This window comes from Thamnophis sirtalis, unplaced genomic scaffold (assembly GCF_051295495.1).
Source record: "Thamnophis sirtalis isolate CommonGarterSnake01/CBP01778 unplaced genomic scaffold, rThaSir2_p1.2 scaffold_11, whole genome shotgun sequence".
NCBI lineage: Eukaryota > Metazoa > Chordata > Lepidosauria > Squamata > Natricidae > Thamnophis > Thamnophis sirtalis.
Genome location: NW_028261391.1, coordinates 56370727 through 56392500, shown reverse-complemented (window position 1 = coordinate 56392500; position 21774 = coordinate 56370727). Strand labels below are relative to the sequence as shown.

The following is a 21774-nucleotide window of genomic DNA, read 5'->3' as shown; positions in this document are numbered from 1 at the left end:
TTTGCTTCATCACTCTTCCAGGATAGCTCTGGCCACTCACGGAACCCACAAACAGGAAGAATTCAGCATAGGGGACAGAACCCTGTTCTCCTGTGTCTGAAAGGTGCCACAACATCAACCAGAAGTCTACAGGTGAACCATTTTTGAAACAAGGTATTTCAACTGGGCTAGCTTATCGAACATTTCGAAATCCATGAGTCCTGAGAGAATTAAATTTGAGGAAGTTGGGGCTGCTTCAGTGCTACAGGCTGCTGAGCTTCATTTTCAACATTCTGTGGTATTTTCCCAGCCACTTTCACAATCTCTTGTTCTCTCTCTTACTTGCCTGCTAGGAAGGAGAGGGTAATTTCTGATGCCGCCTTCCAGATTCCAGCCAGGAAACAGAACGGGGAAGCCAGCAGAAAGTTGGAAGTCATTCTGCTCCCACTACTATTTTGCCCTCCTTTGGTCATTCTGTTTCTGTTTAGATATGGAAATATCTCTGAAATGATTATTCAACCAGGGCACAGGTTGTATAATGGACAACCAAAGCTCACATAAAACTAAACAGTCATTACTGTATTCTTTGAAGAATTCTATAGTAATTGATTGAATTGTTTTTGTCATTAAGCTTTTAATGATGGATTGTATCTCCTTTTCCAACACTGTTGGAGGGGGGGGGGGTGTCCTAGAATTTACTAGATCACTGCTTAGAGACAATTTCTCTGCAGGCTCCCTGGAGGCAAACAAACATTTGTAATAATTCTCCCAGTCCTCAGAAGAGTTTGGTATGTCAAACGCAAATATCCATTCCTTCAGAACACCCTATACTACGGAATGCCGAAATATTACTGAGTTATGACTCCTAGCAGCCAATTCGAGTTCTGACCAGATTGAAATGGCAAAACTTTTTTTCTTTAATATTATAATTTTTTAATATTCCCTTCTTGTGTGCAACATCACAGCTTGTATATGAGCAGTAGGATTTCTCCGGGCGAGCCTCACGGCTGCCTTCCATTTCTTTTTCAGTCGCTGGCATTCAGGATTAAACCAACGGGGTCTACTCACTTGGGCTTTCTTTGTAGCAGGTTTTGTTGTTAGGTGTTTCTTCAGAATATTACAGAGAGTAGAGAATTGTTTATTTCAATACTTATCAATGAAAATTCTAAAACAGGTTTTACTATATTGGCACACGCAGGAAAATACTTACAGATTTGGACAATCATTATGATCCGACTCATATGAAAAAAAGGAAGGGAAATTAAATACACAGAGCAATAAAAGGTAACAAATTACCATGGTTTTCTTAATATCAACTCAAATAATTGGGTATCACAGAAATTATTTCATTAGTTAGTCCTTACACCACTTTTGAGAACGTTCTAGATTCTAGAACCGTGATGGCGAAACTATGGCACGATTTCCACAGGTGGCACGTGGAGCCATTTGTTAGGGCACATGAGGTGTTGTCCTGTCAGCTGGAGCGCATGCGTGCACTGGCCAGCTGACTTCGGCCCATTTTATGGCAATTTTTTGACCTCCAGGGGCTTCAAGGAGCACGAAAAACCAGCCCTAAGCCCTTAGGGACACACTTCCGGTTTGCTCATAGGGCTGTTTTCACCCTCCGGAGCCTTCAACGGGCTTCCCTGAAGGCTCCAGAAGCCGAAAAACAGCCCTATGGCCAAACCGGAGGTCTGTTCCTGAACATCCGGTTTAGCTGTAGGGCCGTTTTTTTGTGCTTCAGAGGCTTTTGGTAAGCCTCGGGAGCCTGGGAAAGTGAAAAAAGTACAGCAAAAGCGCAGGGGGATGGGTGGGTTTAGTGCTGGTCGCCTGCACATGTGCACAGGGAGGGGAATCGCCCGCGTGCTGGGATCACGCTCATAGCATTATTGATGTGGGCATGCCGGCACACAACCACTCGCTTTTGGCACGTGATCTAAAAAAGGTTAGCCATCACTGTTCTAGAACAACCAAAAGGATGGATTTCAAAAATAGGTTCAATTATACATCATATGATTGTGATTGTACTTGACTTATTAGATTGACACATATATTATTCTTCCAAACTCTTGAGAGGTTGTCACCAAAAAGCTGTCTTTAATTTATGGTTGTTCTGTAATAAAGCTACATAGATAGTACTTGACATATGACACTCATTTAATGATGATTCAAAGTTACAACGCTCTTGGAAAAAGTGACTTTCAACACATGCTCAAAGTTATGACCGTCACAACACCATTTGGATGCTTGGCAACCAGTTCACATTTACGATAGTTGCAGCATTTTGTGGATGCATGATTCTGCTTTGTAATCTTCCCAGCTGGCTTCTGACAACCACGTGATTTGCTTAATGACCACAGTGATTTGCTTAACAACTGCAGTAAAAATGTTCATAAAATTAGGTCCACTCATGTGATGACTTGCTTAATGACTGTATCATTTAGTGTCCAAACTATCAGTTCCAATTATGGTAGTAAGCCAAGGACTACCTGTTCCCTTCAATACAACATATTATTGGAGGCAATATGCTGACTTTGCAAACTGCTTAGAGCAGGGGTGTTATACTCAATTTCATCGAGGGCTGCATCAGGGTTGTGTTTAACCTCGGAGAGCCAGGGTGGGCTTGGCCAGCTCAACAGTACTCATGTTGGGGGTGCCTGTGGTAGCCCATGCAACAGCCATCGAAAATGGGGTTCCAAGCTGTTTTCGGCTGTGACAGCCTGCCAGTAAAAACAGTGCTCCGGGGGGCACATGTGGCCCTCCTGATCTCCGTTCTCACTAGCAGAGGTACCGTGGGCCAATCCTTCACTGTTTCCAGGGAGGCCCAGCTTGTTTCTATCTACTTTCTAACACATCTCTTTCTTATTCTTTTTAAGTATCATCAATTTATGTTATTCAATTGACAGATTTGTCAGTTTAATAAAAATTTAAAAAGTACACTACCATAATCTAAATATGCACATCTAAATAAGAAGTCTGCACGGATGCAACTTTTTTCTTCAGAATCAAAGAACTTTTCAAAATTCTATGATCACTCTTATTAAAAATACTGTTGGCTTACCTGAACGGTCGTTCTCAGGGCGCTGCGAGGAGTGTCCAAGCATGGGCTAACAGTGTATCTGCCCTTGGACTGAGTGAGTTTTTTCTTGACCACGCCTCCCTTTGCCTCCATCTTTTCAGTTTAAAAACGAAGAACGAATCATATAGGAGCCTGTGACAGTCATCATAGATCAGGTCCTGCACTTAAAAGAAACCCCCCCTGGGTTTGGACACTCCTCGCAGCGCCCTGAGAACGACTGTTCAGGTAAGCCAACAGTCTTTCTCCAGTGCACTGCTTGGAGAGTCCGAGCATGGGACATACCCAAGCTATTGTGTGCCAGGGTGGGTAGAGACCGAAGTCTCCTGAGTCTCAGCGACCTTTTGCAGGATTCTTCTCCCAAAGGAGGCTTCGGCTGAGGCAAAGGTATCAATTTTGTAGTTCTTAATAAACGCAGTGTGGGAAGCCCACGTGGCTGCCCTGCAAATGTCTACAAAAGAAGCCTGGGTCACCCGTGCAGCGGAAGTAGCCACGCTTCTGGTCGAATGCGCTGTCACACGGTCTGGAGCTACCTTGCCTTGATGTTCATACGCCAGCTTGATACAGGTGCGTAACCAACGGCCAATGGTATGAGAAGACGCCTTGCAGTCCTGCGGCCCAGGATGGAAAGATACAAAAAAGGACTCGGATCGACGGAACTCCTTAGTCCTCTTAACGTAAATGCGTACAGCACGTCTCACGTCCCGTTTATGCTACTCGCACTCCCTAGGATGAGAAGGCTTAGGACAAAAATTAGGCAGGATTACTTCCTGAGATCTATGAAAATGAGTATTGATCTTAGGTAAAAATGTGGGATCAAGTCTCAATATGACCCTGTCAGTGTGTACAATGCATAGATCCTCCCTGATGGAAAGCGCCGCCAGTTCAGACACTCTACGGGCTGACGTAATAGCTACCAAGAAGGCCGTCTTGATGGTCAGATGATGTAGACTTGCCGTTCGAATGGGTTCGAACGGAGGATCCGTCAAGGATCGTAGGATGAAAGGCAGGTTCCAGGATGGGTAGTGTTTAACTGCTGGAAGGCTGATGTTCACAGCGCCCTTCAGAAAGCCCTTGATCGGGAGGAGTTTCTGGCCAGGATGGTAGACAAGGCCACCACCTGGCGGCGGAGCATACTTGGCGCCAGTTCCCTGTCCAGACCCTCTTGTAGAAAGTCCAGAAGTTGAGGGACCATAGCAGAAATGTCTGCAATGTGCTTAGTCTTACACCAGGTGGAAAAGGCGAGCCATGTTGCGTTGTATATTCTGATGGTGGAAGGCCTCCTGGGTGCCTGGATAGTGCATATGACCTTGTCAGATATATTCTGCTTCCTCAGGAGCTCCCCTTCAAGTGCCAGACGGCTAACTACAGCCACTTGGGATCCGGGTGGCTGACGGCCCGCTGGCTGAGGGAGATTTGGTCCTGAGGAATCCTCCATGGCAGTGGTTCCCAAACTTGAACAGAATTCTGGGAGTTGGAAGTCCACAAGTCTTAAAGTTGCCAAGTTTGGGAACCACTGCTCCACGGCTTATGAATGGAGAGACTGACAAGGTCCGGGTACCAGGACCTCCTGGGCCAAACGGTGCCACCAGGAGGATGTCTGCTCTTTCTAACAGCAGCTTGGCCACCACTTGTGGAATGAGAGGCAGGAGAGGGAATGCGTACAACAGTCCTGAGGGCCACTTGCACCTCAGTGCATTCATTCCCTCTGCCCATGGAGAATAATGGGTGAAGAATCGTGGCAGTTGTGTATTGGTATGTGTGGCAAATAGGTCTACTTGCAGTTTGCCGAACCTCCTCACGATCTGCTGAAAAAAATCCAGGTGAAGACGCCACTCCAAGTGGTCGATCTGCTGCCGACTCAGCCAGTCTGCTTCCTGGTTGCTGGATCCGGAAATGTGGTCCGCTCTGAGAGAGGCCAGATGATGCTCTGCCCACCTGCCCAGGGTCTCTGCCTCTGTCATGAGACTCCTGGAGTGGGTGCCGTCCTGTCTGTTTATGTGGGCCTTTGTTGCCACATTGCCCATCATTAACAGTACATGCCGGCCCACAATTAGGGACGAGAATCATCGCAGAGCGAGGTGTGCTGCCCTCAGCTCCAGCCAGGTTATGCTGTGGGAGCTTCCTTCTGGGACCACTGGCCCTGGGCAAGCTGGCCCTGACAGTGAGCCCCCCAACCTTGGAGACTGGTGTCTGTGGTCACTACGACCCTTTCGGGTTCCTTGAACTGGCAGCCTTTCTCAACCACCGCGGTTCTCCACCAGGTCATAGATTGCATTACCTATGGTGAGAGCCGCACTCGCCTGGAAGAGTTGCTGGTCTTCGCTCTTTGCATCAGTAGAAGGAACCATTGTAGTTCCCTGGCATGGAGACGTGCCCAGGGAACTACCTTTAGACAGGAAATCATGATTCCCAGGAGCTGGGACAGTTTGATGATCAGCACTGACCTGGCTTGACGGCATTGGCGCACTCTGCTCTTGAGATTCGCCAGTCGATCCGGAGACAGGAACACCTGACAGGAGACTGAGTCGATGATGGCGCCCAGATGCTGAATGCGCGTGGTCGGCCGGAAATGGCTCTTCTCCAGACTGACCAAGAAGCCGTGGTGCTGCAAAGTCCGGATGGTCATCTGTACATCTTGCTTTGCCTGGTCTGGAGTCGTTGAGTGGATAAGTATGTCGGTCTAGGTAGCATTCTAGACAGATGGGATGGTTCCAGAGGTGGGCTGCCACCACTGCCAGGATCTTCGTGAAGGTCCTGGGTGCGGACAAGAGGCCGAACGGGAGAACTTTGTATTGGTAGTGCCTCCCGTCGTAATAGAACCTCAGGAACTTCCTGTGAGCAGCATGGATGGGGACATGCAGGTAAGTAGGCCTCTTTTAGATCTAAAGATGTCAATATAATCTCCCTGTCTCACACACTCCAGAATGGAGTGGAGGGATTGCATCTTGAACCTTTTGTAAGCTAGATGTTGGTTCAGGCTTTTCAGGTCCAAGATGGCCCTCCACCCCCCCCAAAAAACTCTTCGGGACTAGAAACAGGATGGAATAGAAGCACTGTTTCTCCTGACCCTGTGGGACAGACTCTATGGCCTCCATTTGGAGCAGGTGTAGGATCTCCTCCTGCATGAGCCCTCTTTTTATGGGATTCTTTGAAGTTGGGCACAAATGAATTTCCTCTGGGGAAAAGACAGAAACTCTAGGAGCAGGCCTCTTTTGATCGTATTGAGGATCCACAAGTCCGAGGTGATCCCCTCCCACCTGTCGGCATACAGTTGAAACCGACCCCCTATGGGAGGGATTCTGTGATGGTCACTTCCCCCTGTGGAACTGACGGGAACTGTTGTTATTGTTACCCCCGCGAAATAGCTTCCGAAATGAATGAGCTCCTGAGTGGGAGCTGTTTCTTTAAAGAGCCCTTCCTTGAGGTCTTTGACGAAGAAGGTGGTACAACGTTAGGCTTTGGAGTAGAACCTATTTCGGTTGCCGCCTTGGCCTTGTGAAGTATGGACTTAAACAAGGACGGCTTAAAGAGGCCTGTAAAGGCAGGCTTGTCTGGTGGGAGATCATCATCCTCAGAAAGTTCGAACACCTCAGCCTCCTCCTCACCCCCTGAAGAGTCCTCTGTGGCTACAGATGAGCCCGGAGAAGATGGGGCCTGTGTGGTAGTAGCTGCAGGCGCACGTTTGGCCTTGGAGGAGCCTGACTTGTGGGATTCCTTTTGCCTAATGCCCTCCGCTATACCTTGAAATATTGCTAAGGAAATTAGCTCTCTCATCTCAGCGGATAAGGTTGCACCCTTATCCTCCCTGGGACGACGTCTGCTGGTAGGCCGATGTTCCTTACACCTGCCTGAGGTGACCCCCTCCTCTGCGGGGAGCATGCCCTGGAATGGCTCCATCTCCTCCCGAAGGGAGGAACTAGGTGAACCTGGGTAACCCCAAGAGGCGTCCAGAGAAGGATCGCTCGAATCCCCCTCCTCCATGGACTGGGATGCGCTGTCCCTAGCTGAGGGTGATTGCCTCTCCTCACCGCAATCGGATGGGGACTCAGGTGGAAGTTCTCCTAGCTCAGGAGGGGAACGAGCGCGGAGGGTATGCGAGGCCTTCCCTTCCTCAGGCCTATGCTGGCGGTGGCCCCCTCTGGCCTTGTCAACAGTCCATGAGGGCCCTGGGGAGATCTTTCTGGTGGTGCCCCTGCTCCCTTTCCCCCCTTTGGGTGGAAGGTCTAGCCTGCTGTGTTTGCTGGAGGGCCCTACCTGCGCTTCCTGTGCCTCCAGATTGTCGTCAGCCATGCTGCCCTGAACTTCTGATGGTAGACAGACTTCTGGTCTTGGCTGTAGTTGCAGCAAGCGGACACCAGGCGCTGGCCAGCCAGCTCAAGCGCACCCGCAGATCTCTGAGGGAGAGGAAGGCCGCCAAGTGGACAAAACCTCTACCCCAACCACTCTTGGGTCCCCGAGTATCAAGAGGGAGGAGGGCAGGACTAGCCAGCGCCCTAGACTAGGCCTGCGGCTCCCGGCGGTGATCTGCGGATGAGAAGCAATTAAGTGACTTTTTTCCCCTCTCACAAGTTCTGACACTCCGCTTCGGCTCTTCGCAAGTTGGAATGGAAAGAAAATGGCGGCCGCTGCACGCACAGCCTCCGCCCGCTAAATTCGTCCGTCAACAAGGAAAAAGCGCGTGGAGCTGAGCAAAATGGCTGCCGCTGTTGCCAGGCAGGAAAGAGCGTCGCTGGCGCCGCCAAAGCGCAGGACAGCGCGGCACCGGAATTAGGTGACCGGGGTCCACTGGGTTGGGAGTCCTCCCGCACCCCCCCTCACCTGCCAGCAGCCGTTAGACGGGCAACTCATACATTTTGACCGCTTGCGACTAGTGGGGAAAGACAGCGAGCCCGGAAGCCTCTCAGCGCGTAAACGTAACAGATGGTAAAGTCGATTTCTTAATAGTAATGTGCAATCCAACGTGATCAAATTGAGTTTGGGAAGACCAGTCTATCTACTCTTGGCCTGGGGAGCTCCCTAAAGCAGTCCTCACGGGCGGACTGAGTTTTTAAACTGAAAAGATGGAGGCAAAGGGAGGCGTGGTCAAGAAAAAACTCACTCAGTCCAAGGGCAGATAGACTTTGTTAACCCATGCTTGGACACTCCAAGCAGCGCACTGGAGAATTGTAATTGCACATTATTATTACATACAATTGATTGATGAATTCAAACCTTACGGCTACCATTTAATTACATTTCAATTGTATTCATTAACTTACTTCGCTTTAGTTGGCTTACAGACATTATTATGTATTTGCCAATCTTTCATCTGACAACTTGCAGAACAGTAACTGACCTGCTTACACTGGATACATCGTAAGGAACCTAAAAAGATTACAAAAAGATTACTGAGACATCAGGGGGGAGAAACCTTCTTGGAGAAGAGCAATGCAAACAATTGCATAGAGTCATTAGATGTTAAGCTCTAGCTGAAGTTATTTTCTGCATGTCTTATATATCAAGACTGAACCAGCCACCTACAAAGAATACTTAGCTTTGACTTTAATTCTTTTTTATAGAAAACTTTATAAGCTTGTACTTAGCAAGCTTTGTACTCAGCTTTCATAACAGTAGTTTCAAGTGATAAAAACATTATTTCAGTAAACTCAATTCAACTTATGTCTATGTTTGCTTTAATTTAACAGATATAGTATGTAGTTTGTCTAAAGCTATCTAGAAAATTTGTAGTCAAACTTAAAATATTTTAACCGGCACCTGAATTTACATTAAATTCATTTCATTTAAAAGCTATTAGCAAGGAGCGCTCTTTGATCACACTTTTAATCAAATTTTAAAGTCTTATTTTATCACAGATTAGTTAACAAACACTTACCAAACAACCCACAAAAATGGCAAGTGGGCTGATATAAAGGACTTAATTGTGAATTATAGCTGTTAGGTAAAACTTTGTCAGAAGTTGATAAATGCATTGCTTGTATTACTGCTGAATCAGATACCTGAAAAGCATATTGACAAATATAAACATACCTTTGTCTTAAAATGGTAAGATGTTACTATTGTAATATTTTACATTAAAATTCCTAATTTCTGAGAAAGCGAGACTGATGCAGAATACATAAAATTTATAATAAAGTATGTATCTCTCAGAGAAATAAACAGCTATGTTGACGTATGACTAGGCCAAGTTTTCTTTAAATACTTGAACAACATGTTACATATGTTGAATAATATATGATACATTAATATGAACCAAATTACAGTTTAGTATTAGGTATGAATCTAAATCCTGCCCACCTAGCAGTCTGAAAGCATGCAAATGTGAGTCCATATATAGGTAGGAAATTTCCATGCACCTCAGCATATAGTCATGCTGGTCAGATGACCACGGAAATTTCTTCAGACAACGCTGGCTCCCTTGGCCCAGGAACAGAGATGAGCACCGCCTACTACAGTCGGACACGACTGGATAGGGGAAACCATATTTATCTTTAGAATTAGACACTAACTTGGAATAATATAGTTTATTACAATTAACAATTATATTAATGATGACAATAAGACAGAGGAAAAATATTACTGGAAACTTACAGGATTTATTTTCTTTGTAGAAGATAGCAAATTATTCATTACTTTGAAATTCCCTATAATACAGAATGAAAATGTTTAGAATAAAATAATTTAACAGATTAAATATATTTTATTTATTAATTCAATTTGATATAGTTTTCCAGTAGAAGTAGTTCTAAATTCAAAAATTAATCACCAAGGAAACAAGATACTTATAATCAACAGTGGACTTCAACTCAAGGGAGCATGAAACCATTAGTTATCCTTCATTTAGCAACTGTTTTATTTAACACCATTTGCAGTTACAATAGTGATGAAAAAGCAACTTTTTAGTCCTTGCATTTATCATATAACCTTCATACGTCTTTAAAGCAAAGTTGAAATAAGTTAATAACCAGTTTGATCCAATGACCATTGGGCTTAATGAACAAGTTGCCAATCCTAATTCTGGTTGGTAAAAGAACTACCTGTAATTTTTTTTAACACATAAATGATCCATATTCTCAGAACATCCAAGGAAACAATTATAAAAATTTATAATTTATAAAAATAAAAACATTATTCCCAATATTTGCAGATAAAAAGTGAATACAAGATATAGCACACCACTTTGTCCTTTATTCCAATTAACTGGTTTCCTTACCAAAATGTACATACCTTCTGGATCATTGAGCTTTGACCCGGGAGATTGGAAAGGTGAGAGGTGGTTGACAAACTCCAGAGAATTTGCTGGAGGACCTTTACATGATAAAAGAAGAAAATTATCCAATTTTACAAAAGGTAAACAATTTTTAGAACCAAACACTTATAAATGAAATTAACCAAAAGATATCAATCCCATTATTCAAGACCCCACAAGATAAAATGACAAAAGGAAGCACATGAGAATACAATGCCACAAAGTACATTAAATTTAAGGGTTGTTTTTCCTCACCTTTCATTCCCACTCCAGCTGTATTTAATGAAACAGTTTTGTGATCATAGCCATCATGGATGTTTTCAACTGAATCATTCCAATTTGCAGCAAATAATTTTGCCTGTTCACAAATTGAAAAATTGTTGAGCAATGGTGGTACTTTATCATCAACAAGTACAATATTTTTGAAGTTAGGGCTTGTGCTGGGACTTCTCAATGACTGATTTGGACTTTTCAGATCCTTTATCTGAAGCCTTTGTTCCATTTTTCACACATCTATATTAGAATCATTTCCTTACAATTTCATGGATAATTTAATAGCTAGGAAAGCAAAATAAAATACATTAGCTAAACAATTAATAAACAATCCTCAACATAATTTCGATATTTACATGTTTTTCTATTAAGCATGAAACACATGCTAAATCATCCAACCCCTCAGAATGTGGCATAATATTTGTTAACAATACTTCAAAATGCAAAGGAACAATTAAGTTTTGAAAAATATTTTCAAACGGGAATCGTGCTTTGAACCAACCAAACAGATTTTCTAAATTTAGTTTCTCATATTCCTTTTCATTAAAAAAAAATGAAAAAAGTAATTGAGCAAATTTAAATCACTTCTAGCACACAGAAGAGGTCTGATAGCACCTTTTCCACTAATACATGTCATTAGAACTGTAGTAAGCTGCAGCTCGTTTTATCAGATGCATAGAAGGGTTAGACTGATTAGGATTTAAACTGGGATGAGTAGAAGGGAAGAAGAGGAAAGGATAGGTTGGGCATACAGGTTACCCAAGAGATAGTTTAGTTTCATATGTTAATTACAAAGCTGGTAACAGATATGATTTTTTCACAAGCTTTCTTCCTATAATTTATTTCAATATACAAATTCTTCAAAGAAAACCAGTCTGTAAAGCCGTTTTTGTTTTAAAGTTTAAAGAACCACAGTACCATATCTGCCTCAAATTTTAAACACATACAAGTAATCTCATAATATTGCCACATGGGTGTATTTCAAGTGAAATTTAGAAATCCAAAAAAATAATCCTGTTACCTATGGTGCTTTCAGATTTGTGTTTACCATACTAAGGCAGTAGTAGTATAGTATCATACTAATACAGCAGTGAAATCGCTTAGCCACACAAATTCAATTAATGTAAATATTGGCAAAATACACCAAAATACTGTATAAGCCAACTTAAAAAAAACAAAACATAACGCACAGCGTTTGGAAAAACGACAGGCCTCTCCTCTAATAGGAAACATGGTTTACAATACTCCCATTACTCGTAGAATTAAAACTCTTAGTAATAACAACAAACAGGTTTCATAGCAGTAGACTTAGCAATAGCAGTAGACTTATATACCGCTTCATAGGCCTTTCAGGCCTCTCTAAGCGGTTTACAGAGAGTCAGCATATTGCCCCCAACAATCTGGGTCCTCATTTTACCCACCTCGGAAGGATGGAAGGCTGAGTCAACCCTGAGCCGGTGAGATTTGAACCGCTGACCTGCTGATCTAGCAGTAGCCTGCAGTGCTGCATTTAACCACTGCGCCACCTTGGCTATGGTTCAGTCTATTCTTTTTCAAGAATTTAATGCTAATGTTGCACCTTGGCTAAAACAAATCCTATTGCATGAAATTAAAATAAGGAACCAAACCTAGTGCTATTCGGGCTAGCATTCCTTCCCCTGGTCTATCTACCACATCAACACTCCTCTACCTCTTTTTCCTTTGTAGTACGAGGGTATCCAACAGCCCAGGAAAAACCACGCTCGCACCCCAGATTATATCCTTGGAAAGCTTGGAAGGACCCAGGAATTGAGGCCACTCAACTCGTTATTAATGGCGCAGAGAAGGGAAGCGAATTCACACACAATGCCTTAAATCACAATTGGCCGCAAACCCCGCAACTTTTACAACAAACCTTACATCCCCAACAAGGCGCTATTGCAGTCCAAAAGTAAAGGGCGAAACATCTAAAACCCGCATTGAAGGGACTTAGCAATTTGTGGCTCAATCTGGGGCTAAAGCATGAGGGGGGTTTATTCGCCAGGGGTCCTGGGCGACTCAACCTGCAACCGGCCACCTGAAGGTGAAGTGGAAGCCAAAGGGTGGGAGCTTACATTTGATATTTTAGAAGCAGAACCCGCCACTCTCCCCACGTATATATATCAAGAGCCGCGGGGTCTCTTCAACAGGATCTTCGGCTATTTACTCCAAACGAAACGGGGCTTCGTTCCAGACGTTCAGCCTCGTCTCCTCTCCACACCGCGTGATCGCCAGAGCGCATGCGCCACCCATTTAACCGTCGGACAAGGAGCTTCTGAAGACGGGGCTGGGGGAGGGGGCGTATTGCCTGCGTTGAGCTGCGTGTTTGCAAGCTGTGTTGTTTTCTTCTTTAAATTTCTTCAATGATGCAAAGCTTTTTCATATTGGCTCCGTTGGTGCCTAGACTGTACGGTAGTTGTGCCTTACCTTTACATATTTTCCTACACGAGATTTGGACATCCCATCTCATTACCTGTGCCTAAAATTCTCGTACACTACAATAGTACAACGATGCTGATTTTAGGTATTTGTCAAATCTAAACTATGAGTGCTGCGTATAGGTTGCATTGAACTTGTGTAATTATTTGAGTGCTGGCAGTTATTTCTTAGGAAGCAAGGCCTGTTTGGTTCCTGGCATTTGACCTCCTTTAGTAATTGCAATGCCAAAGTAATCTATTTCGGTTACTCAAATAGTCCTGATGGAATGAAATTGAAAAAGAGTTAATATTTTGTATGAACACTAGGGGGAGCCAAGAGAGAGTTTTAGAAGAGAACTTTGTAGTCATTTAATTGGTTAAAGAAAAACAATGTTAGAAGTTGATTGGTTAAATGTCATAATTCTATATAAGGTAATAGTTAGGGCGTTACTGTCGCTGACTAGTTTGTGACCGCCCCTATCAGGCTAGCTGATATGGGAGTAGGAGGAGTTAGGGAGGGTATAACTGCTGTCTCACTTTCATTGTGGGTGTGGCTCTCCTTTGTGACTCAGGTGAAGTCAGGGTGAGACCCACCACGCTTTGCAAACCGTTTTCAAATTAGCTTTGATTTTTTTGATAATAAAGAATTTTATTACTCTACTCCGAACCTCGTCTCCAGAATTCTTTTAAATTCTGCAAACAAATTGGGGGCTCGTATCCGGGATCCAATCTGCGTTGGGGCTCTGAGGGGTTCCCCTCAGGTGCACCCCTTTCCTTTTTTGAGAGGAAGGGAACCACCCAGAGGACTACGTAGCTTTTGGAAGCCCGTAAAAATTGTGTCATAGACGAACAGTAGGAGGGGAGTGAATAAAATAAGAAAAAGCCTGAAGACAGACCGGATAACTCCTGCGCGCGGACCCTGGTGAGTACTGGTTTTGAAAACACCAGAGCACGAGACCCAGGGCGGTCAGGGAGTGTGTGAATGTGAGAACTGGCAGTGGGGCTGGGCATAAGTCCTTTTGAGGACGGAGTGAGTGATGGGGATATTGTAAATATCCGGAGACGGTGACGTGTGGAATTGAAAAGAGCTGCTGGGAGGGACACAGAAGCACACACTTAAGGGAGGGCTACCTACCCATATAAGAGATGGGGGGGAATACAAGTTCAGCTGAGAAAGGAACACAGTGTGTAAAGAAAATTAGAAAGAATCCTAAGCTTAAAATTGATCCGAATGGCCCATTGGGCCAAATGCTGGCTGGATGGGGGTCCCCACCTTATAATCGGGAAATTTTGAGATTAGGATTGACTAAAGAAAATATGGTAAATTTATGCTGTTTTATTTGGTGGCAAGATGATAATGTTGAGTGGCCGCGGGACGGCTCTATGAATTTCTTTAAATGCCGTAATCTATATGATTATGTGAAACAGAAAAAGTGTAAACATTTGGACAATGAGTTAGATTATGCTCTGCTCTGGAACCCGGACCTTTGGCCATCAGAACGTATTCTGATGGTGAAGCCCGGAGAGCAGGAAGAAGAGGAAGAAACCCCAAAAAGGGATTTGTTGAAAAATATTCCTCCTCCGTATAATCCAGTTCATATCCAAAATCCCCCACACCCGGCTAATGCAGTAACTCCCCCATTATATCCTGGAATGCAGGGAGGGATAAGCCAATTTACCCCAGGGCAGTGGCCTGGTTCTCCGATGCCCGTATTAAGTCCACAGGGAGGGGAGAACCCAGTTTGGACTCCTAATTGCAACACACCCCCCATCCCGTCCTTAATGCCATACTCTCCGGGGGTTGATGAGAAAACAGGATGTTCAAAGGACAAATTGGATAGTGCAAGGAAGAATTTAATAAACCAATTGGGTGAAGAGGAACAGGTTAAGCAATTTCCTCTAAGAGAGACCCCGAATGGAGTAAATGCCCAAGGGGCCCCAATTATAACATATGTACACGAACCGCTAAGGGCAACAGAGGTTCGGGCATTTAAAAAGGAAATGAAAAACTTCATTGAGGATCCATTAACAGCTAGCGATCAATTGGATTCGCTATTAGGACCTAATATATATACTTGGGAAGAAATACAAAATATAATGGGTATTTTGTTTAGCCCCGAAGAGAGAAATTTAATCAGAGTAGCCGCCATGGCAGTGTGGGAAAGAGAAAACCCTGTGGTGGCGGGAGGGAATCAAGATAGAGGAGATACTAAATATCCCCTGGTAAAGCCAAATTGGAATAATAATGAAGCAGAGGGGAGAAGAAACATGCAAGATTTAAGATCAATAATTATAAAGGGGATGAGGGAAGCAATACCAAGAACTCAGAACATGGCTAAAGCCATGGATATAGAGCAGGGAAAGGAAGAAGCACCAGCTACATTTTTGCAACGTCTCAAGGACGGAATGCGAAAGTATGCGGGGGCGGATCCTGACGATGCCCTAAATGTACAGATAGTTAAAATTCAATTTGTAACTAAAGCATGGCCAGACATTGCAAGGAAATTACAAAAGAGAGAAAATTGGGCTACAGAATCTTTAGAAGTTTTGTTAAAGGAAGCGCAGAAAATATATGTGAATAGGGAAGAGGAAAAAGTAAAAAGGGACGGACAGAGGACAAGTCGAATGATGGCTATAGCAGTAAGGGGGGCTATGCAAACACAGCCCGAGCAAGGAAGGGGGCGGGGCTGGGTGCCACACGGACGAGGGAGAGACGATACCGGACTTAGAGGGAAGCTCGGAATGAGAGGCAGAGGCGGAGTTAACCGAGGAATGATGAGAAGGGGAACGATGGGAGAAAGAGGAACTTGCTTCCATTGTGGCAAGACAGGACATTTTAAGAGAGAATGTCCCACTCTGGCCGGGGAGGAGCAAATTAACCGATTGATGGAGGAAGATGAAGATATATATTAGGGAAGTCAGGGGCCCTTCATTAGGAGTTCCCGCCGGGAGCCCTTGATAAATTTGGAGGTGGGAACCCAGGAATATACCTTCTTAGTGGACACTGGAGCATCTCGCACCTCTATGTGTGTGATGCCAAAGGAGGGAAAAATTGATGATCAAGCAAAAATAAAAGTTAGTGGGGTAAAGGGGGAAGCTTTTAATGTAAAGCAGTTAGAACCAGTGAAAATAAGATATGGGAAAAATGAGATCCGGACTCTAAAATTATTGTATGTGCCTGAAGCAGGAATTAACATCATGGGAAGAGACCTGATGTCGGCCTTGGGAATTACAATAAGCTTTGACAAAAGTGAAACAGTTTATGTTCTAACAGAAGATAAAGAACAAAAGATCGACCCTTTAGTGTGGGTGCAACCGGGAAATAGGGGCGGGTTAGAGATAGAGCCTCTAAAGATAAAATTGAAACCTAATAGTGAGGTAGTAAGCCAAAGACAGTATAATATTCCGATGGAAGGAAGAAAAGGTCTTCAACCAGTGATAGACCAACTAATAAACGACGGATTATTAGAAGGAACTATGTCACCTTACAATACCCCTATATTGCCTGTGAGAAAACCAGATGGTACTTACAGGATGGTGCAGGACCTGAGACTTTTAAATAAAATAGTAGAAACCAGACATCCGGTAGTCCCAAATCCCTATACTATCTTGAGCAAAATACCTGTAGAACACCGCTGGTTTAGTGTAATAGATTTAAAAGACGCTTTTTGGTCCTGTCCTTTAGACAAAGACAGTAGGGGTCTATTTGCATTCGAATGGGAGAACCCTTTCACTGGGAGGAAACAGCAGTATCAATGGACAGTGTTGCCTCAAGGGTTTACAGAATCTCCAAATTTGTTTGGACAAGTATTAGAACAGACCTTAGAAAAGTTTAAGTTACCAAAAGGAATAAACATGATCCAATATGTAGATGATCTTTTAGTGTCAGGCAAGAAGAAAATAGAAACCGAGGAAGGAACAGTGGCTTTATTGAATTTTTTGGCCCAACAGGGTCTGAGAGTAAGTAAAGGGAAACTTCAGTTTGTAGAACCCGAAGTGAAATATTTGGGACATTTAATTAGTCAGGGCTCAAGAAAGATCAGTGCTGAAAGAATTCAAGGGATTATAGAACAACCAAGGCCCAAAACGCAAAAAGAGTTGAGAAAGTTTTTAGGATTAATTGGATATTGTAGGTTATGGATAGAAGATTATGCCAAATGGACCAAAGGATTATATGAACAGTTAACTCAAACAAAACCATTTAAAATTGGGTGGACCAAGGAGTTGGATGAGGACTTTCAGAGACTTAAGCACTTGTTAGTCAGTGCCCCAGTCTTAAGTCTTCCCAATTTAGAGAAACCATTTCACCTCTTTGCGTCAGTGGAAGGAGGGACAGCCCTGGGGATTTTGACACAAAGTTGGGCAGGGCAAAAGAAACCAGTAGCATATCTGTCCGAAAACCTTGACCCTGTAGCTCAAGGATGGCCCACATGTATTCAAGCCATAGCAGCAGTAGCGTTATTAGTAAAGAAGAGTGAGAAAATCACAATGGGAGGGGCGCTAATTGTAAGCAGCCCACATCAAGTGAGAACATTGTTGAAACAAAAAGCTGGGAGGTGGTTGACTGATTCAAGGTTGCTAAAATATGAGGGGATGTTACTGGATCATGCTGACTTAGTCCTGACAACTGACTCAGCATTGAATCCAGCCCAATTCCTCAATAAAACCAGTTCATCTGAAAGTGAAGAAATTGAACACTGGTGTAGTGAAATGGTAGATTTAGAAACAAAAATCAGGCCAGATTTACAGGATACCCCTTTGGAAAAAGGAGAAAGATGGTACATTGATGGTTCTTCACGAGTGGTAGAAGGGAAAAGACAAAATGGATACGCTATAATCCAGGAGGGCACATGGGCTCTTCTAGAAGGGGGGAGATTGCCAAACCATTGGTCTGCACAGGCAGCCGAATTGTATGCCTTGAAAAGAGCTCTCATATTGGGGGAAAAATCAAATTTAACGATTTACACCGACTCTAAATATGCGTTTGGAGTGGTGCAGACCTTTGGGAAGATTTGGAGGGAAAGGGGATATGTGACAAGTCAGGGAAAGGACCTGATCCACCAGCAATTAATCGAGAAGGTGTTATCAGCCCTTGCCCTGCCCCATAGAATTGCTGTAGTGCATTTGAGAGCACACCAAAAGGGAGATGAGGTTGAGAAGAAGGGAAACAGGTTGGCAGACCAGGAAGCTAAAGAAGCTGGTATGAATGAAGTTATTGAACAAATTAAAATTATGATTCCCCATGTATTTGAAATGAAGGAGATACCAATTTTTAATGAGAAAGAGGAAAACAAAATTAAACAGATGGGGGGAACGAAAGATGAAGATGGGAAATGGTGGTTACCAGATGGGAGACAAATTCTCAATTACCCCCTCATGAGACAAATCTTTGAAAGATTACACGAGGGGAGTCATTGGGGAACTCAAGCCTTGATTGATGAAGTATTAAAAAAATATGCAGGAGTAAAAGTCTATACGGCAGCACAACAAGTAACTCAAAAATGTATAATTTGTCAAAGGGTAAATAGAAATCAATTAAGGGAAAAACAAAAGGGAGGGAGGCCTTTAGCGCTCTATCCTTTCCAAAATATACAAATAGACTTCACCGAAATGCCACAAGTGGGAAGATATAAATATTTGTTAGTTATTATAGATCATTTGACAGGATGGGTAGAAGCCTACCCATGTTTTGATGAAACTGCTAGAACTGTTGTTAGATTATTATTAGAACATATTATACCAAGATATGGGATTGTTCAGAGAGTTGATAGTGACCAGGGAAGACACTTCACGGGGAAAATTACTCAAGGAGTGGCTAACGTATTGGGAATAAAATGGGACTTACACAGTCCATGGCATCCGCCCTCTAGTGGGAAGGTGGAAAATATGAATGGAAAGATTAAAACAATGTTGACGAAATTGTATTTGGAAACAGGAGTGAATTGGATAAAAGCATTGCCGATAGCCTTATTTAGAATAAGAACACAACCCAGGAGGGATGTGGGAGTCTCACCTTATGAAATGTTATTTGGAATGCCACTAAGGAATGCTGGGATACGAATGGGGAATTTACCTAGTAAAGACAAAGGATTGATACAATACTTGCAAATACTGTCCCAGACTTTTGACTCTTTCAGGAAAGCGGGCTATTTAATACAGACTCCTCCCTTGAGCTTCAAAGTACATTCCATTGAAGTGGGAGACCAGGTGTGGATAAAAACTTGGAAGGACGATTCCCTAAAGCCGAAGTGGGATGGACCATTCCTGGTGTTGCTGACCACAGACACTGCCATCCGGACGGAAGAAAAAGGCTGGACCCACTACACCAGAGCGAAGAGAGCCAACTTGGAGGAGTCGGAAACTTGGAAGGCCTTTCAGAAGGAGCCATTGAAGTTGGTGTTGAAAAGGCAGTAATTCTTCTAAAGGAAAAGGCCCGTGAGTTCTTGGCTTGTGACCAATGTGCTGGTTCTGTTCTTGTCCGTGTGAAGCTTGCTGCTGTTCCCATTGTATTGACTGTGTACTTTGTATCCACTGCCGGATCCCCTGTGACATTATATTGATTGAACAATACCTGGCGGAATATTTTTATTATCCGAGTCTATCTTCAACTGCTCTCACCACAGACCTCCGTATTACCCCAACAGTACAGAGAGCACTTGATAATCCCTTTTCTGACAATTATCACGCCGCCGGGCCCTAAAGAAGATGAAACCACGATGCCCTTCCACCAGAGGACTGTTACTTGGCCAGGAAACGGGATTTTGGGACTATTGGGCTCCTCGACCATCTTGCAAGTATTTCTTGTTGCATTTTCTAGGCATGACAATAATGATGGGTATGTTACTTTTGGTGGTGTGGGGAGCATGTGAATATCAAAATAAGGAGGGAATAGTAGAGGATTTCTATGGACCTCCCTCTAAACAGAATCGCTCAAAAAGAGAGATAAGTTTTCACCATCATGCGAAGAAATTCATAAACTCACCTGTAAACACCATTTGTATAAAAGGAGGAGGACTACAGAAAGGAGAATTCCAATATTCGAAAATGACACATGAGGGATGCAATCTAACATTAGAAGTAATGGCAAAACAAACTAAGAGAGGATTGGCCTGGTCATGTGAGAATCAAAATGATGGGTGGAGAAAGGGACTTTTCGAAATATGTAAAAATGCAACTAAGAAAGATTTAGATAATGGAGACCCAAGGTGTTATTGGATTGATAAAATTTTATGGTCTAGTAGCTGCAAAATTTCAGAAGAAAGCCCTGGAGATATACAATTTCTCTGTAATAATAATAATAAGAGTCAAAACATGCAATTAGGATGGAGTGGGATGTGTAAAGTATTATGGGAACCCAGTTGGTACAATAAAAGCCCTTCTCGAACTAAAAGGGTTCCAACTGCTGTAACTAAGGTTGAGTCAGAGAACTGTTCACCCTGCATTACCAAGGCTAAGGTGGGTGAACGGACTATCAACACCTTAATATATCATACGCATCCACCCCAGGGATGTAAACCTACTAAAATGGATTGCCTTCACAACAAAACGATGTACAGTTTGTGTACTCTAAAAGGAAAAACTATATGTTATAATCCCAACACTCCAGTTCGCCTTAACGTTACTTTATGGGCAGGCTTGCCTAAGACAGGTTTTAGAAAGAGTCCCGAGGGAGAGGGTAAGCTGTATTTCCTTAATTATACTATACAGTTGCAGAAGGGGAAACAACCCCTAATTCTGGTGTTTGATGCATGTACTGCCACTAAGTGGGGGAGAGGAGTGCCTTGTGGAAACCAGGCTTGGATTAATAGTTATAAAACTAATCATAAATACTTGTGTGAAGCTGTTACCAACTGGAATTATGGTAATCCTAATGTTTGGATCCCTTGTGGAGGTACCATCCAGTGCTCAGGATGGGAATGTGTTTGTGGTCACACAGGGGGTGGTTATAAGGGGTGCCCTTATATAACTTCCTTCCGAAGGGGTGTCGGAAATATTATCCAATTAGAAATATCCCGTAATATCCCACCCATGGTGACGTATGGTTTTGGAATTGACGGAAAAGGGTTGGATCCAGAGACATATCTAACTATTAAAGTTGAGAGGATTAAAGATGGAGAAATAAAATCCCTTGGGTGGTCTGTGTATGATACTCTACAAAAATTAGATGACCCCTTACCAATAAATTCTAAGGCTAACAATTTATTTATAGAAATGGCTGAGCAGGTGGCTAAAACCTTGACTGTTAAAAACTGTTTTGTTTGTGGAGGGACTAACATGGGAGAGCAATGGCCATGGGAAGCTCTGGAGGCTGATCCGGTGACATATAATAATCTTTCGTATGCTGGTAATGTCACAGCAAGAAAAGACTTCACTGGAATTGTGTGGACTCTGTCTACCAACCTGATAGGGAGAAATTGCTTTGTTAGGAATGGATCTATTCATGTTGGGAATTTAATTTGTCTGGGAACATGGAGTCCTGACTATAGTATTTGGTCTTCCCCGGCTAATAATACTCAACCCCTACGTTTTAATATGACTAATTTGAGCTATTTGAATTCTTCCTCTACTAATGATATGTGGAGAGCACCCAATGCTATGTATTGGATTTGTGGAAAATTAGCGTATGAAACCTTGCCTAAAAATTGGTCTGGCTCTTGTATTTTAGGGTGGATAAAACCATCATTTTTTCTGTTGCCTATAAAAGCTCGACAGGTGTTAGGGATCCCGCTATATGAAAAGGTTGGCTCTCAGAGAAGGAGAAG

The 21774-nt window shown here is 43.4% G+C and overlaps 1 protein-coding gene across 5 annotated transcripts in view; it reads right to left on the bottom strand.

Annotated features, from left to right (window-relative positions):
• The window catches only part of TDRD1 (tudor domain containing 1), a 44168-nt gene extending 31415 nt beyond the window's left edge, over nucleotides 1-12753 (bottom strand). For 2 of the 5 annotated variants that reach the window (XM_087725853.1, XM_087725856.1), the window contains exons 1-5: nucleotides 10560-10856; nucleotides 10283-10363; nucleotides 9647-9699; nucleotides 8931-9054; nucleotides 8317-8422 (exon numbers count right to left, since the gene is read on the bottom strand). In XM_087725853.1, coding sequence (XP_087581979.1) covers nucleotides 8317-8422; nucleotides 8931-9054; nucleotides 9647-9699; nucleotides 10283-10363; nucleotides 10560-10806 — 611 coding nt within the window. In that variant the 5' untranslated portion in view covers nucleotides 10807-10856. Of the gene's footprint in view, nucleotides 1-8316; nucleotides 8423-8930; nucleotides 9055-9646; nucleotides 9700-10282; nucleotides 10364-10559; nucleotides 10857-12670 lie in introns of those variants that run through there. The other 3 variants (XM_087725855.1, XM_087725852.1, XM_087725854.1) reach the window with 3 other exon arrangements.
• Nucleotides 12754-21774: the final 9021 nt, after the last annotated feature.